Below are 16,628 nucleotides of genomic sequence, written 5' to 3'. Positions count from 1 at the left end.
CTGAGATGTTGTACAGGTAGCGTACAATTCCTCCCAGACATGCTGTACATTACTTGTGTTTATCAGTTACGCTTTCACCCCTCCCCACGCACACACACACGCGCACACACACACCCATATGTCAAAGTGCAATTCCATAGATCACCACAATGCAGCACCTATATGCCATATTCAACATTGTACAGAACAGCTGTGAAAATTACATATTCTAAGGGGCCCATCTTTAGAATATAAATTAGAGTTAAAGGGGTTGGATCTATATTATTACTAAACCTTTCCAACAGTGTGATATAGACCTACTTCACAGCAGCCATTCTGGCATGAATTAGCTGGAAAACGCAGGAGTTATTATTGACATTAATGAACCATCTGTTCTGTTTAGGTGCGGCGTTATAATTCATGTGATTTCTGCGTTTACGTGTCATTTTGTGTCATAATGGCTGCTGTGGGGGGAAACCAATGGTCTTGAACTTGCAGTAAAGCGCTTACACGTGTGGTTACAAGTGCAGACCAACCTTTCAAGTACAAACTCCGCCCCCGTTAGCGTGGTGATGTCCACCTTTATTTACCTTTATTAATACACACCATTTAATTCACAGCACGCACAGCTGAGTAGAGGACTGACTAACAACAATAACTGTGTGACTCTGCAGGGCTTTTGACGTTAAGACTGGTAACATGTTTCTCTTATTGTCAACAAAAACACGTGAAAAAAACATGACGATTCGTAATCAAAGGAAATCGTGACTAACATTCAAAAGTGGAGCTTCATAGCATGGGTTTCCGTGGCCGAGCAGCTCCTGTAGGTCCAATGTGCAGTGGTCTGGTACTTTTGTCCATATGGTTCAGTTCCTAATTTATGTCCAATGAAATATAAACTATGATTTAGCTTTAACACCAACTATTCAGTAGAAATGAGTATAGTTTGATGCCACAGACAGGGGGCAGCGAAGAGATTTGTTGACAATAAGAAAAAGTTTAAAAAAAAATTTTTTTCCTTTAAACATTAACTTGACATTTCAAATATGTTTTTCCTGTGTCATGGAGTCCTTACAGTTGAAAAATAATTTGCTTTAGGAAAATACAAACATGGGCCAGGCTAGGAAAAGGAAATGGATCAAACAGGAGCTCTGCTTTGTAACAGTGAGTAGGATATAAGACCACGTAGCTTTGGAGAACAGTCACTGGGCAGTGTTTAGCCTGAGCAGTCAAACACAAACAGAACAGTCTGGTTACTTGGGTTTACAATAAACCCCTTTTAGGAGTTCAATGGCTATTATGAGAAACTGCAGTCCATATTCACACATACTGTAACGTTGCAGTGTGCAAATCAAACTACGTCTGAGGAGGCCCTAATTATGAAGATGTATAGCACATTCATTGACATTTGATCAATACCAGAAGTGACGGAAACGATAGGACCACTTGGTTTTGGTGCATTAATGGAATGATTGAAGAAGGAGGTGCCGTGGCACATACAGTACATAGGCTACATAAGGGTTAAATACACACTGTACACTTTCTAGATTACAATGCACTGTACATGATCAACACTAGCTGGCTAGTTAACTCTGCATTTCTCTCTTTCTTTCTCTGAATAGTAGCTCTATAAATCATCAAAAATAAAGTTTACCCAATGTGTGTTTACATTCCCTGCTCCGCTATATAATGCTTTCTCTCTCTCTCTCAGTGATAAACCTTTAGGACATGCGATGCGATGAAAAACAGTCAGTTATTCTCATAATATCTCATAGTAGCTGAGTAGGAGGGACACCGCCACCACACTCCATTCGGACGCTTCATCAAAGTGCTGCTGTCAAAACACACATGTACACATGACTGTGGACAAACAACATTGTTTCAGGCCGTACACACACTCACACACACAGCATACACTGGCTGCTCACATGCACACAGACATATATTGTTCCTGAGTATGAATTGTAGGATATTTCTTTAGGAAAGAAATAACATGTCCACTAATCTACTGTCAGAAAGTAAAGTTTGCTGTTTTAATCGGAACAGCAGTGCTCTGAAATACATGTATGGGCTTAAGAAAGGCACACCGCCTTTAAGGTTTTTAACAGAAAAACCCAAAGAACCATGTGCTGCTGTGAACTACATACATACTATAGATCTAAGGCCATAGATTCTGTAATGAAAGCAAGCTCACTGCAATAATAAGAGAGCCACAGAGCTGTTCAGCATCGTTCAGTTTAATATTGTGCAGTTGTGGCCTGCAACATACTCTCTACACTCTTACTGGCAGCTGATTTCAGTTAGCTTGTACTCGTCCAGCACCAAACAGCAGACAAGCATCTCAGCAACTAGCTGGTGATGCAGAGATTAGCAAGCGCCAGATATACTCTTCAGGAAGTGGTTACAAAAAAAAGCTAAAAAGTATGATAAAGTGGACTTAACGTCTTCCTGGCTGTCTGAAAAACACCCCAAATGAATGTTGCTCTGTGTCTTCCGGGTGCCTCATTAGTTAATGCAGTTAGCCAGCTATGTTTTGCATTGCAGTATTAGGGCTCAATCCACACAGGAATTAGCTGAAACTTGAATTATCTCTGTTTGTATGGATCTGAAACACTGTACACAGCAGCCACAGCTAACGACAGATGTAATTTAGTGAAGCACGCAATCGCTGAAAGTATGAGACTAAAACTCAAGGTCAAGGTATTGAGGCAAAGTCAACAAAGGAACTTTACCAGAGGAATGCATCTATGTGCAGCTGCCGTCACCTTATCTTGTGAGTGGCGTGGCAAACGTGAGTCAGTACTGAGGACAGACTGAGTGGTTTACATTCAGGCCTTATCAGTCTTGATTTACAGGTTAACAACTGAGCTCATAGCTTCCAGCAACATGTACGCTTTAATCCTGTGGTCTGTTTAACAGACATGGGAAAAAAAAAATCACACACACAGAGACCAACGCTCAGGCACAAACAGTCAGTGACGCACACACACATACACAGACAAGGCCACCTGCAGTAGCATATGGATTTGTAACGGCATGAAAAAAAAAACCAACTAAAACTCAGAGTTTATCGTTGTTATGACTGAGCGTTCTCATCAAAACATCAGAAGGTCTCTCTTCGACTCCCTTGCACCACAACACACCAAATTAACAGTGAATCACAACCAAACTTTCTAAACACTGACGTCAGGGTTTGTGCTTGCTCTTGTTAAATGGTTAACTGACCTGCATCCACCATGTTTAAAGTCCATCTCCAACGGAGAGCCAGCTTATGATATGTGACACGCAAACCAAATGACTCTCAGATGTGTGCCAGCCATTCGTACTCAACATTCACTCTGCATTCATTTTTGCTTTCAGCATTGATTGCACTGATCTTGTGTGTGATACCACTTATGAAGGTACTCCGCTGTCCTTAATTATATGTATCAGACTTGTATGAAAGAAAAGAAAACATGTAAATACTGCGTAAACTTAGTCTTATATTACAGTAGTCTGGATAGAGAGAAACAAGAAGGAGGTTGGGGGTGGGGACTAAACACAACGCATCTTGCAGGTGTTTAAAATTCTCTCAACAGTCTACTCTTTTGTTCAAGCATCTTTCACTCCCTGTACGTGAATGGCCCTCTATGCTGATTTTGACCTCGTGAGGAAGGAAGGAAGGTTTGGGCAGAGTCACGGGAGGCTCGTCCTCAGCTCTCTCAGTCTGGTCTCGCTCCGGTGCTGACCAGCGTCTCTTGCGGACTGCAGGTCTCTCTGTCTCACTGCATTGTTGTTTAGACAGAGTAGACATGTCTGTTTTCACTGATTCCTGTCTTATGTCTCCAGTCCCAGAGATTGCCAGCACAGGTCCAGCTCTGTAGATCCCTTCTGCCTGTCCTGGAAGTATTCCCAATCCTGCTGGTAGCTCTACTCCTGGTCCCGGACCAGTGGCCTGCTGCCTCTCCAGTCTGTCTCCATTGGAAGCCTTCATGAGAAGACCGTTGTTACTGCCCACAGAGTTTGCACTCATACTGTTCCTTAGATTGGGATCCATGTTGTGACAGGAGTCAGAGAGGTGGCCAGGCTTTAGCTTTTTCCCCAAAGCTGAGCTGTCTGTTAGAGAACCATTCCTCATGCCACGGAGGGTCAGAGACACACACACATCCCCCACACAGAGCTTAGCACAGGACAGCTCAAACAACTGTGTGGTCCGGTCAGGGCAGCACGATGACCAGCCCTGGCCAAAGACAAAGAAAGGATACTCCACCAGCACCTCCACACACACCTGGACAGGAGAACAAGCACAACAGAGTCAGTCAAATTTCTGCAAAAGACACACAGAAAACCTTTAACCATCTATGCATCCACCTCAATGATCCATCTATATTCTGGACTGCTTATCCAACTTAAAGTTGCAAGGGGACTGGAGTCTATTTTTTCTGTCCTTGAGTGAGAGGTGGGACATACCTCGGACAGGTCGCTAGTCCACCACAGGAAAACAAAAACCATCGTAAGCCAAATACATACAGCATGTTAATAATAAAAGAAAAGTAGAAAAAACACCAAAAAAATAGTTTAAAGTGGGTGGATTCTATTTTTGCTTCAGTGTCAGGGTCCCCGTAAGGTGGATGGTAGCTCACTGTCAAACTGTCACTGCTTACTGGGCCAGCTGGATTGAAGTGAGCCCCAAGAGCAGCAAATAATTCACTTAAGAAAGAGACAAAGGCAAAAGAAATTGGGGGAAAAAATTGAGTCATAGGGACCTGGAGTTGAAATGCTTACCTTACAATTAAAAAAAACAATTAAAAAACAACTGAAAAACGAATGCTTGATTGCCTAAGTCAACGGCATTGGTAGATTTGCACCGGTAATGAAACATGACAAAGTTGTGTTTAGTGTGTGTTAATGATGCATAAACATCAGCTGTTCACTCTATAATATATTTAACATAAATCCATACTTAATGAACAACTAAAAAGAGTACAGTGATGCCACATCTACTGTATGATTCGCTTGTCTGCTTTTTTTTTTTCCTTTCCCTTCTTCCCACAGCCAGTCGAGGCAGATGGCAGGCCCTCCATGAGGAGGGGAGTTTTTCGTCCCCACTGTACCCAAGTGCTTGCTCACAGATCTAAAGCACCTTTGAGGTGACTGTTGTTGTGATTTGGCACAATATAAATAAAACTGAACTGAATTGACTGAAATAAAAAGTGTTTGTTTGTTTTTTTAAAGTGTCAAAATCTGAGCAGCAGTGACATTTTTCAATATAATGTATTTTAATATATACACACACACACATATATATATATATATATATATATATATATATATATATATATATATATATATATATATATATATATTCCACTTGAGCATGGATTTCTATGTTAGATTTTATTTATTTATTTTAGCTGTGGTGTCGTTTGTTGACCTTAATACTCTAGAATCAGTCAGGCTGAAGTCCATATGGCTTTTAAAACAACTGTAACATGCCCAGATTCACCCATCTATAAAAGTAATGACTTTTAGCCTTTCAAATATAGTGCTGTGTTGTGTAAAATCTATTTTTAGCATCTGTTCTAAAACAGCGAGTTAGAGGTTTGGAAAATAAAGATGCGCAGCATGAAGAGTGTTTTTAATTTAAATTTAATTCATTTCTAAATTATGGATGAATTTTGAAACACTGCAGCTTAAAGTACTTTGCTGCTTTAAGCAAAAGTGGATTGTTACAGAAATGCTGTCAACGATTTCATGATTTCATTGTTTGGAAGCAATACAGATTTTTGCTGCCAATGTATCTTTTGAGATTTTCACCAGGGGGTGCCAAAGACTAGAGATTGCAAAGACTCTTAAAAAATAAACAATAAAATGAATGTGACATCATTTACCTGGGCTTTGAGCTCTCCTACAGAAAACTGTATAACCACAGCATTAGGACTTTGACCATTGTCAATACGCTCCACGGTGCTGGAGTCAATCTTGAGCTCGCTGCTAATCTCAGCGCTTTGGATGAAGTCCTCTGTCTTGAGGTCCTCCACACGCTTCAGCTCTCCATCGGCCAGCTGGATGATGGAGCCCCGCATGAAGAAAGGAGGAAGCGCCACAGGAGAGGAGGAAGCGGAAACCGAGGGGGAGGCCTGGATGGCAGCAGGGACAGAAGCGGGAACCGGAGTGGGAGTCGGGGAGGGAGTAGCCACCACTGCAGGAATCGGGTTTGAAGGCAGTACTGACAATGCTGGAGCCTGAGCAACTGCGTTGGGTGGTTGATTTCCATCTGGCCCTAGTGCCTCACACTTGGACAGGGCTGTGGCCAGATAGGCATGAGGCATGGCGGTGGATATCTGAGGGGTAGTAGTGGAGGTGAGGGCACTTACAGTACGACTAACCTCCATTTCTGTGCAGTTATTGGAACTGCTGACTGGAATGAGAAGGGACTGACCACTCGGGATGACCAGGTGCGGAGGCAGTGCTGCGTGGTAGCTGACAGTATGCTGGTTTGCACTTGTGATATAGCCAATGATCGGTGCCTGTGTGGAAGAGTAGAGACTGGCTGGCATCTCGTCAGGGGGTAGAGTGGTCTGGATGACAGTATGTGGAGCAACAGACTTCACCACTTCTGACGAAGAAAAGGAGGCAAAAGACGAAGGTCTGGACACTGGCTTTCCCAAGCAAATCCCTCCTTTCTCAGTCTGGACTAAAGAGATCTTATTTGAGCCAGTTTCGTGCTCAACTCCATGGTTGGGCTGGGCCACAAGCACCAAAGAGGTCTGGAGTCCTGCAGGGTTTTGGCCATAGTCAGCAGGTAGGAGGATATGTCTGGCCTCATAACTCTGCACCTGCTGATGGTTTGCTGGCTGACTAGTGGCTTTTGCCTGTTTGGCTGCTTCCCCTTCCCCATTCAGCACAGCCTTAGCGTGCCCTTCTGGTTTCTTTCCAGCAGAACCATCTGCATACTGGACCACGAGCTGGGAAGGAGCAAGCGTAAGCGTCTGGGGGAGGACGGCTGTGTGAGGGTGGAGCTGAAGTTGGGCCGTAGGTGAGGCGACGGCATTTCCGCTGACAGTCAGAGGTGCTCTGCTGTCCAGGTGGATGTACTGGCTGGTGACTTGAGGAGAGCTTGGGAGTGACACGGGGGCCAGTTCAGTGGGGGAGAGGCCTATTTGAAACTGCTGCTCCCCTTTGGTGTTGGGCGAGATAAGGGCAGTGGTGTAACCATCCAGCTGGGGACGCTGTCCGACTATGGTCGAGCTGTTTTGCACAGTATTAGCATTTGTTGAAATAATATGAGAGGATATGTATCCTGCATAGGGCCCAGAGCTGATGAACTGAACATTGGGTCCCAGTTGAGCAAACTGGATTGTTCCAGCTTGCTGGGGTAGAGCTGCGGGGTAAACTGCAGGCAGAGAGGCCAAGGGTAGGGCAGATATAGGTGTGGCTGAAGAAGGAATAGAAGTAGAGGGAGAAGAGGAGGAAGCAGAGGAGATGGGACATCTAGGGCTATCTACTTCCCTGGATTTGCAGCGTTCACTGGCTACACTGGCCAGCCATGCTAGGTTTTCTGTGTGGGGACTATCAGACGCAACTGCAGCAGGTGGTGTTGCTGTTGCTACTACCACTGGCCTCTGCTCCATAGCCAGGATCTCACGCTTCTTAGGAGGAAGGCATCCATTGCTTCGCTCTTGGTTAGATTTCATTGTGCCGCTGCAGTTTTAATATTCCCTGGCACTGCTTCTAGGTCCCTCTGAGGCTACTTTCTCTCTATCTCACCTCCCCTCAGTGGTTATATGCAGGGCCAGCCTCTCTGGGCTTGGTGACTCTGCCTCTGTTGTTTGTTTTCACTGTTCAGGGTCTCACACCGGAGAAGACGGAGCCATTCCTGCTCACAAAATGAGCCCCAAAGACTTCATGAGGAATCATCTCTGATCGAGCCGCCTCTTCCACAATGTCAATGGGAATCTGAAGGCAGAGAGAAGCTAACGTCAGCATTTGTGCTAAACAAATAAACTGAAATTAGAATTAAATCTCATTCGTCTAATGGCACTGTAGAAATATCCCAGTCTGCTCAGGCAGCGATTATTAAACATATTTTCAAAATGCTCTGCAGAGGTGGAAACAAGAAAAACAAAACCACTACCCCCTTGCTTCCATGTTTGTGAAGCTGCTGCTCCATGTTTTGCCACTAGGTGGTAGCTGGTGTAAGCATTGCAGGTAATTCGTGTCGGTCTATGTGCTTGAACACAACACGTAGTGCAGTCTGTGTAGGCTACATGACGCTCTGTGAGTAGACTCCAAATACTATCTGCAAGGATCTACAAAGACTCGTCAGTCATAGTTCAACCCTCAGCCTGCCTTTCCACGAGCAATACACAGGAAAATACAGTGCAATGCTGTGTGTCACCATTTGCATAATGTGGAAAGGGTTTCTCATGTTTTCACCAGGCAGGAGTTTTCAGAACTGCCGTGTTTTCGTGTCTGTGTGCAGTCTCATGTGCACTGCTATTGGCTGTTATCTTGCTCCAGGGTCTAGTGTAAGAAAGCAGGGCAGAGTGAAGGGATAGCAGCACACAGAGAAACAGCCCCAGAGGACCATATGTTTTTGTCTTTACTTTAAGAGTCTAAGACCTTGGCATCATGAGTACTTTAGAAAATGAAGCAAAAACAATATGCACACAAGATTTCAACAATTTGAAAACTGATTGTATTACATTCTGCAAGATCCTTGATTTTTTTTTTCATCTATACCTTATTTATAAAGGGTATCAAAGTTCAATGTAATACAGGACGGAAAGCAAACAATGAATGAGTTTGGTAACAGCCCGGTTTAGCAAGAGGCAGAGTGAAAGCTGAGTTAAATGAGAAGTGAAACAATGTGTTTATTCACAGGAATAGGGAGGAAAGTTTGATGTGTAGGGGGTCGGTTAGTTAGTAGCTAGTGGAAGGTTCAGTTTAGATTCAGGCATCTGTACTCGCAGATATGATATCTGTAAAACATGCACATAGAGGGAAATGCAAATTCCATAAATTCAAACCACAATAACATGCAGTATTTTGGCTCATATTATGTGTTTCTTTTATTTCTTTTACTGAGAGATTGTTTTTTTTCTTCAGGCTTATCTCTGGGTCAATGCACAAGACTCTGAGTTGTTCATTAGCCAGAGGAATGACTGAAATGGACTATATGACACACACATCCATCCATCCATTCGTTTTCTCTTCCTCCATTCCTTTCATAGAAGCTCCACTATTGGAAAATGCTAAAGTGTATTTTCATCTTACGGCCGAGGTTTACTACAGCAGGCAACCACAGACATGTTACATAAAAACAGAAGGAAGAAAAAAAGGGGGGGAAAATGCACAGAAGACGATCTTGGTCCCTTTTTTACTCAAACACATCTACCCCTGACACCAGCTTTGGCAAGGTCACTGTCTCGAAAAGCAGCAACAACCCCTGTGCAATTTATCTAGCCTTGCAGACAAGTAGAGCCACCAGATGTAACAAAGGGGGGGGGAAACAGCAGAGATAGAAACAGAAGCAGAAAAAGAAAGAAGGAGAATGAGGGGGAGGAGAAGGAGAAATGCAAAGCAAAACGACAGGATGTGGAAGGAGGCGAGGGAGCGAGAGGAGAGACAAAAGAAGATTAGGAATTGGGAAGAAGGAGGAATAATAGGGAATGAGAAGGAGACAGAGAACGCTGCTTCTCCTGACCCACATTGAGCAGCGCCTGCAGCATCAGAGCGCCATTGCCCCCGCCTCGCTGAGAGATCCCCCATCGGTGACGCAGCCGCCGCTATAGTCTGAGAGACACTGTGCGGCATCGCTCGGCGGCAACAACCCCACCTCAGCAACACCGTGTCAACACCGTAATGACATCACATCTGAAGCACAAGGACCTCCTATCATCACAGCAGCACTGGAAGACAAAGCCAGCACGCTTTGATTCTCAAACGCCACAAAAACACAGCATCAGTGTCAACAGACTAAAACAGGAAGCTGTCTCTCCTTTCCTGGACACAGTACTCGCTATACACAGTTACACATACACACACGCGCATACGGCTCAGCAGCCAAAACCTCTCTAGATTTTCCACCATCAGCCTATTATTAGAACACTGACACCAACAAACATAAGGCCTACGCGATACTATGGAGAACAAAGGCGAGCTTTCAAGATGTGAGTGTCACACCGAGCCACGCAGCACGGGATCCCCGAGTCAGTCTCCCGGACCGGGACGGACACCTTTAAGACATGCATGGAGGGATGACAACAGAGGGAGAGAGAGAGGGTGGACAGAACTGTCTCTGTTCCACTCATCACACTGATGCTTTTCAGCTCAGACTGAGTGATGGAGCCACCCTTTCCCTTTTTTTCATACTCCCACACACACTCACAAAAAGCTACATAAACCACAGAAATAGGTTTGTGCAGCGGTGTGTGTCCGGATGAGGTGATTTCATTCAGCCTCTTCTGTGTGCTGTCTCCAGGTGAGAGGCCCCCCCGAGCAGACTTACATCTCCTCTCTTATGCAGCAGTTGCCAGCTCTTCCAGTCCCCCCGCCTCTTAACTTCCTCCGCCAGAGCTCCGAGTCTTCTCCTAGACCTACTATTTACTCCTTGCATTGATCACAGCTTCATAGCAGCAGCATTACTCTGGAGTCAGATTATGCAGAGAGGCACTGACATTATTTGATGACAATATCTTTTAGATCTAGGCAAATATTTACACAGAAAGCTAGTGCAATGACCCCGGGGTGATGAACCTGTTGTCAAGACTTTACATCATGGCTCACCTGCTAGAGCAGACACAGACAGTTAGTGAATACCCTGCACAGCAAATGGCTATATATAGAAAACAAAAACATCATTATCAATCTGAGCTCTGGCATGAAACAGAAAGGGGAGGTATTGTGGAAGACAATGTGTGCCTCGGTTTTATGATTTGCTGCACGCAAATAGGACCTCACTTCACCTACTGCTGCTTCAAGCACAGGGGAAAAAAATCAATACAGCGTACTGCTTTTTCTAATATTCAAAAGAGCCATTTTACTGTCCGCTTCTCTGTACAACAGTGCCGCCTGTGCCTTTAAGAGGCGGACTTAACTGTGTGGCAGACTAAAGCAGACAGTAAGAACAGGCACTGGGGTTCAGGCTGTTTGTCTTCACAATGACTCCAGAGTTCTGCATCACGGCTTGACACACAGCAGACGGTTCATGCATACATGCGTCCCCTTCTCAGCGAGAACCCCTGCAAACGAGCGTGGTCACTGCTGTTCAGTCCCAGCGGCTGGTTGTGACTGTGGTCAGATCAGTGGGACTGATGCTGTGGCTGTAGCTGTAGCCTCTGGGGGGCTTAAGGATGACAGTGAGAGCGCATGAGTGTAGTAGCAGGGCAGAAAATACTACTATGCCAGAAATCAAGAAGAAAAGAGAGACACCCCCCCCCCCCCTCCTCCTCCTCCCTCCTCCTCCTCTCCTCTGTTTAAAGTACTAAGAATAGCTCACCAGTCTCACCACAGCCACTGCTTGCAGAGCATGTCCGAGGATTCTTCCTGCCTGTCAGCGCGTGTGCGTCTGTGTTAGAGAAGTGTTTCCTAGTAGGACTCCTCTTCCCGTTTCTCTCCTTTGTGCTGCTCTCCTCTCCTGGAGCCTGTGCTGTAAAGCTGCTCCTGTTCTGCCTCCTTCTCGTTCCCCCTCTCTCTCTGTCTCTGCCTCTGAATTCCGGTTTTTGGAGGGTATGCTGCCCCTGCAACGAGCTGACGGTAAAGGAAGTTCCCCAATTCTAGAGCTCACACCAAGACCTACGTGCAAGGCTGCTCTAACGTGTGTTATGCAAGGCCACCAGACCGCCAGCTCCCTCTCTGCTTGGTTGCTTCTCTCTCTCTCTCTCGCTTTCTCTCTCTCTCACTCAGTGTGTGTTTCTGCCTCTCTCCCTCTCCCTCCCTCCTCTTTCTTTCTCTCGCAGTACTCCACTGACACAGCTCCTCCCCCAGCCAGCCTCATCAGCCGCATCAGGTATTCATTCAAAAAAACACACTCTACTTGGCTCAGCGCCCAGACTACGCTCACACAGAGAGAGAGCGAGAGCAGGGAGGGGGAGGGCGCAACAGACGGAGGGCGAGGGAGGGAGAGCTGGAGATTCAGAAAGGGTTTGCACAGGCAGATACTGCATGGATGAGAACAACCGTGGGATATTAATGTTGCAAACATACATGCAGACACACACAAGCCAGGGGAGGATTGTGGTGCTCAGTACACTAAAGCTTTGTTAATGCTCCGCCTTGCACTTTTTCATTTTCATATGCATTTTTCCTCTTGTAGAGCCAAATCTCCTAATCTGCCCTATGAGCTGGTCTACAGTTTACTTTCTCAGCCTTTATTCAGCTGCAAAATGGCTCAGAGTACACCCACCATAGGTCTCCCCAGGACTCCCCAAAGATATTTCCCTTGGTGCAGGCAGGGAGGGCCAGTTGGCACCGGGGCCCTCCTCAAGGCTTCCTGCATATCCTGTGCAGTTCACAACAGAAAGACAAGGAGGCACTCAGCACCAGACCAGCCAGCTTCCTGGGCCTCTGTAGGTGAGGCAAGCAGGGGAGGCTCTTAGAGGATGCTGAATGAGGGGGAAAAAACAGGCTATAGAATACAGCAAATCATTTCTACTGCATCAATAAGCCCAGTATTACACAGGCAAAATCACAAATATATATATATTATGTTATAGTTAGGGCTGGATCAGGTGACCCTGAATTCTCCCTTACTTAGCCTGCAATAGGCCTTGGCCTGCAAGGGCTTCCTATGATACACTGAGTGTCTCTTCTTCACTCACGTTTTTTCGCACATTGTGTTTTTACACACCACTCTTTCATCATTAGTTATTACTCATCTCTGGCTCTCTTCCACAGTGTATCTTCTCTCCTCTCTTCTTCCCCTTATACAGATAAGATAAGATAAGATAAGATAAGATAAGATAAGATAAGATAAGATAAGATAAGATAAGATAAGATAAGATAAGATAAGATAAGATAAGATAAGATAAGATAAGATAAGATAAGATAAGATAAGATAAGATAAGATAAGATAGAACTTTATTAATCCCTCGGGTGGGTTCCTCTGGGAAATTCGTTTTCCAAAAGCACAGCACCGACAGAAGTTACAGTTACAGAATATTATACACACACACACACACACACACACACACACACACACACACACACACACACACACACACACACACACACACACACACACACACACACACACACACACACACACACACACACACACACACACAAATACAGAGACAAATATAAATAAAATATACGAAGGGAATTGCACATTTCAAGTATTGAGGTCTATTGCACCATTGACTATTTACAAAAAGTATTGCACAAGGTATTGCACAGTGAGGTGAAGAGGCACTACAGCTTTGTTGTTTCCCCCTCCTTTGTCCTCCTGTTTCCCCTCCCTCTCCCCTCCAGAGAGGAGTTAAACAGTTTGATGGCGTGTGGGACAAAGGAGTTTTTAAGTCTGTTAGTTCTTGTCTTGGGGAGAAGCAACCTGTCACTGAACAGACTCTTCTGGTTGTTAATGGCCGTGTGCAGAGGATGCCCAGCATTGTTCATAATGTCCAGCAGTTTTTTTAGTGTCCTTTTCTCTGCCAGTGTCACCAGAGTGTCCAGCTTCATGCCGACCACAGAGCTAGCCTTCCTGATCAGTTTCTCCAGCCTGCATGAGTCCTTCTTATATAGAACTTATATAGAACCAATGGTGGCAGATGGCTGCCCCTCTCTGAGCCCAATTCTGCTGGAGGTTTCTTCCTGTTAAAAGGGAGTTTTTTCTTCCCACTGTCACCAAGTGCTTCCTCATAGGGCGTCACTTGATTGTAGGTCAGGAGTTCAAATCCTAACCAGGGCTTGTGGCATCTGGCAAGGCCCCCCAAGTCTACCTCGGTACAATCAAGAAGAATATGACTGAACACAGCTGCACGTGTTAAGGAACCAGGACATTCTGATGAGAAGTGAGCTAGTGGAACAAGAAGGCATCACAACCGATGAGAATAGGGAACTGTTGGAATGCTACTGCAAATGTAATCCCAGTGTTACAGATATTTGCAATCCCAGTGTTGCAGGAAAAGGATGTGGGACCTATGAATATATATATGTATAAAGTTGTAATTTTTGTGTTGCATGGGTGAAACCATAAATGCATACTTTTCCATGTAGACATTAAACCCTAATATATTGCCAGAAGCTTCAGCGAGCTGGAAGACAGAGATACAAATGACCACAGGCATGCAGAAGCACATGCCAAATGTACAAACTGAAGCTGTGTTTTTCCAGCTGTTGAACCTGAGAGAAAAAGAAAATAAACTTGCAGTGTGTCTTTCTTGCCAAAGGGGTACAGCCTCATCTTCCTACAATGACTGATATTACTACCAAGACGCTGCCAAGCCAATGTAAACCTCAGGACCAACACTATCCCCACAGAAAGGGAACCGAAACCGCTGTGAAACAAGCATCAACAACAAACAGAGGTTTGCACTGCCATAAAATGGCTCACTGTAAACTGAAAGTCAGAATTAATGTCAGACAAGTGATCTGACACGCTGCCTTCCGAGAATTCACAAATCCAGCTTAAGTTGCATGGGGTGAAATAAATGTGCAGTGTATAGAGGAGATCACATCAAGCGTGAAGTCGCATAAAGACAGAGCTTTCAAATGTGGCTGTTTGTATCTCGATCAAAGGCTTCCTTGCATTAGTATGTCGGGAAAGCTTTCACCACAGATCAGAATATTGAGTCCCTGTTGACATCTTCACAGACACTGAATAATATCGGATGCTGATTATTGTGGTCCAACCCGATATGTTTGTTTTGCTAGCCTAGCTGCACAGTCTAAGCAACATTTCTCAGTATGGTGCACACATAATGAGAGTGAGTGCATGAAACCAAATGTTTACACTGTAGTAGTGCAGTAGCGACAGTACTAGTCCTGGAGTACTTGCACTAGTAATAGATAGTGATTTTAGCAGCAGCATATCATCGTTCTAACAAAATAAACAACGTACCCTTTCATTTGTAAACACACACATGTTCCTATACACTGAGTCTACGCTCTCTCCTACTCACGCACTCAGTAGTTTTCAGCGAGGGAAAAAAAACCGTGAAAACTCAAGTGGGTTCCACTTGCTGTGGGCAATAACGCTGTATGACCTTCACTCCAAAGCCAAACATGTCCAAGTACCAATTTAAGTTCTGGGGCAACTCTTTCAAGGTTGAGCTTTAAATGTAAAGAGATGCATCATATTAGGCCTACCTTGAACCTGGTGGGTGTCGAAGAAACAATTATCCAAGCATCATTACCCGCATTCTGTCCTGCATCCACACCACTTACCGGGCATAAGTGAGCATCCACTACTGCGGAAGGCATGTCCAGACATGCAAAAGCGCTTCTACTACACACAACTAAGGGGAAGCCTGCACGATGCAAATGGTCACATGATTTGGGAAACGAAATGTATTTTTGTTTGTTTGTTTGTTTGTTTGTTTGTTTGTTTGTTTTTCCATAGTGAGTTGTTTTTGTAGCCATTAGGTCATTTATCGTTTCTCAAAATGTTCCCCAGAACATCTGTCCAAAGCAGGTATAGGTGTTCCACACAATAAGTCACACTCAGATAAACCAGAGAGCTAAAACAGCACTGACATAATGCAATAAATATTTAGCCAAAAATCCCCCATCAAAAAATTATGAATTATGAAATTATACAGTTTTATTTATATAGCGTCGACTTACAACATCATCTTGCTTTATACAGCAAGGTAAAAGACACATAAAAAATGTTAGAGGGAAAATAATCATAAAATCCCCTATGAGCAAGCACTTAGTGATCGTGGGAAGGGAAAACTCCCTTTTGACAGGAAGTATAACCTCTGGTAGAGCCAGCATCGGGGGGAAGGCAGCTAGACATCTGCCGGGACCGGTTAGGGAGAAAAAAAGGACGGCTTGGTGAAACGAGGACAGAACACAAACATGAGAGAGAAGACAAAACTTTATAGCAAGCAGTAGTAAATTATGTGGGTGGTGAAAAGAGGGGGTGGAGAAGAAAGGGTCAGTGCATCATGGAAAGTCCCCAGCAGTCTGAGCTGATTGCAGCATAACTAAACTACAGTTCGGGGTCATGACATCCAGTCCTGACTCATCAAAAAGCAAAGTTTTAAACCTAATCTTACAAATAGAGATGTTGTCTGTCTCCCCAGTGTAAACTGGGAGCTGGTTGCACAGAAAAGGTGCATGAAAGCTGAAAGATCTGCCCCCCATTCTACTTTCAGAAACTCGAGAAACCACAGTTAAGTCAGCAGTGTGAGAGTGAAGTGCTCTATTGGGATTCAATGCTATTTATGTGAGAAGAAAGATTTTAAATTCAAGTAGTCATTTTTTAAAGGGTGCAAATAAAGAGAAGCCAATATGGGAGAAATATGATCTGTCTTTGTAGCCCCGGTCAGTACTCTCACTGCAACATTTTTTTACCATCTGCAGGCTTTTTTTCAGGGAACTTTTAGAAAAACATTATAGAAAGAATGTATAATAGGCCAGCCTAGAAGAAACAAATATATGAATCAGCTGTCTGAAAAAGTAGTCTTATCAAAAACGCCACCTGTACAGGGGAACAGAGT

At 44.4% G+C, this 16,628-nt stretch overlaps 1 protein-coding gene across 5 annotated transcripts; it reads right to left on the bottom strand.

The window, feature by feature from the left end:
* Nucleotides 1-324: 324 nt before the first annotated feature.
* atxn1b (ataxin 1b) lies at nucleotides 325-15,382 on the bottom strand. Of its 5 annotated transcripts, XM_085422822.1 has the most exons (4): nucleotides 11,462-11,870; nucleotides 11,179-11,308; nucleotides 5,850-7,917; nucleotides 325-4,246 (listed from the first exon to the last, which is right to left on the bottom strand). In XM_085422822.1, exons 3-4 carry the CDS (start codon nucleotides 7,653-7,655, stop codon nucleotides 3,551-3,553), a joined length of 2,502 nt encoding a protein of 833 aa, XP_085278948.1. In that variant the 5' UTR covers nucleotides 7,656-7,917; nucleotides 11,179-11,308; nucleotides 11,462-11,870; the 3' UTR covers nucleotides 325-3,550. The 5 variants fall into 5 exon arrangements, with proteins under 5 accessions (XP_085278948.1, XP_085278950.1, XP_085278947.1 ...); XM_085422824.1 differs by lacking the exons at nucleotides 11,179-11,308; nucleotides 11,462-11,870 and adding an exon at nucleotides 15,271-15,382; XM_085422821.1 differs by lacking the exon at nucleotides 11,179-11,308.
* Nucleotides 15,383-16,628: the final 1,246 nt, after the last annotated feature.

This window comes from Rhamphochromis longiceps, linkage group LG11 (assembly GCF_057381845.1).
Source record: "Rhamphochromis longiceps isolate RC_006_pf linkage group LG11, R_longiceps_female_GT1.1, whole genome shotgun sequence".
NCBI classification, from domain to species: domain Eukaryota; kingdom Metazoa; phylum Chordata; class Actinopteri; order Cichliformes; family Cichlidae; genus Rhamphochromis; species Rhamphochromis longiceps.
Note: the sequence above shows the minus strand (reverse complement) of the source record. Positions and strands in the feature narration are given on the sequence as shown.

Bases quoted from the DNA above. Each gene is read 5' to 3' on its own strand.
- atxn1b (XM_085422824.1), bottom strand. From the start codon at position 7,655: ATGAAATCTAACCAAGAGCGAAGCAATGGATGCCTTCCTCCTAAGAAG. The intron at 4,247-5,849 runs GTAAATGATGTC...TCTCCTGTCCAG, and splicing joins TAGGAGAGCTCAAAGCCCAG to GTGTGTGTGGAGGTGCTGGT.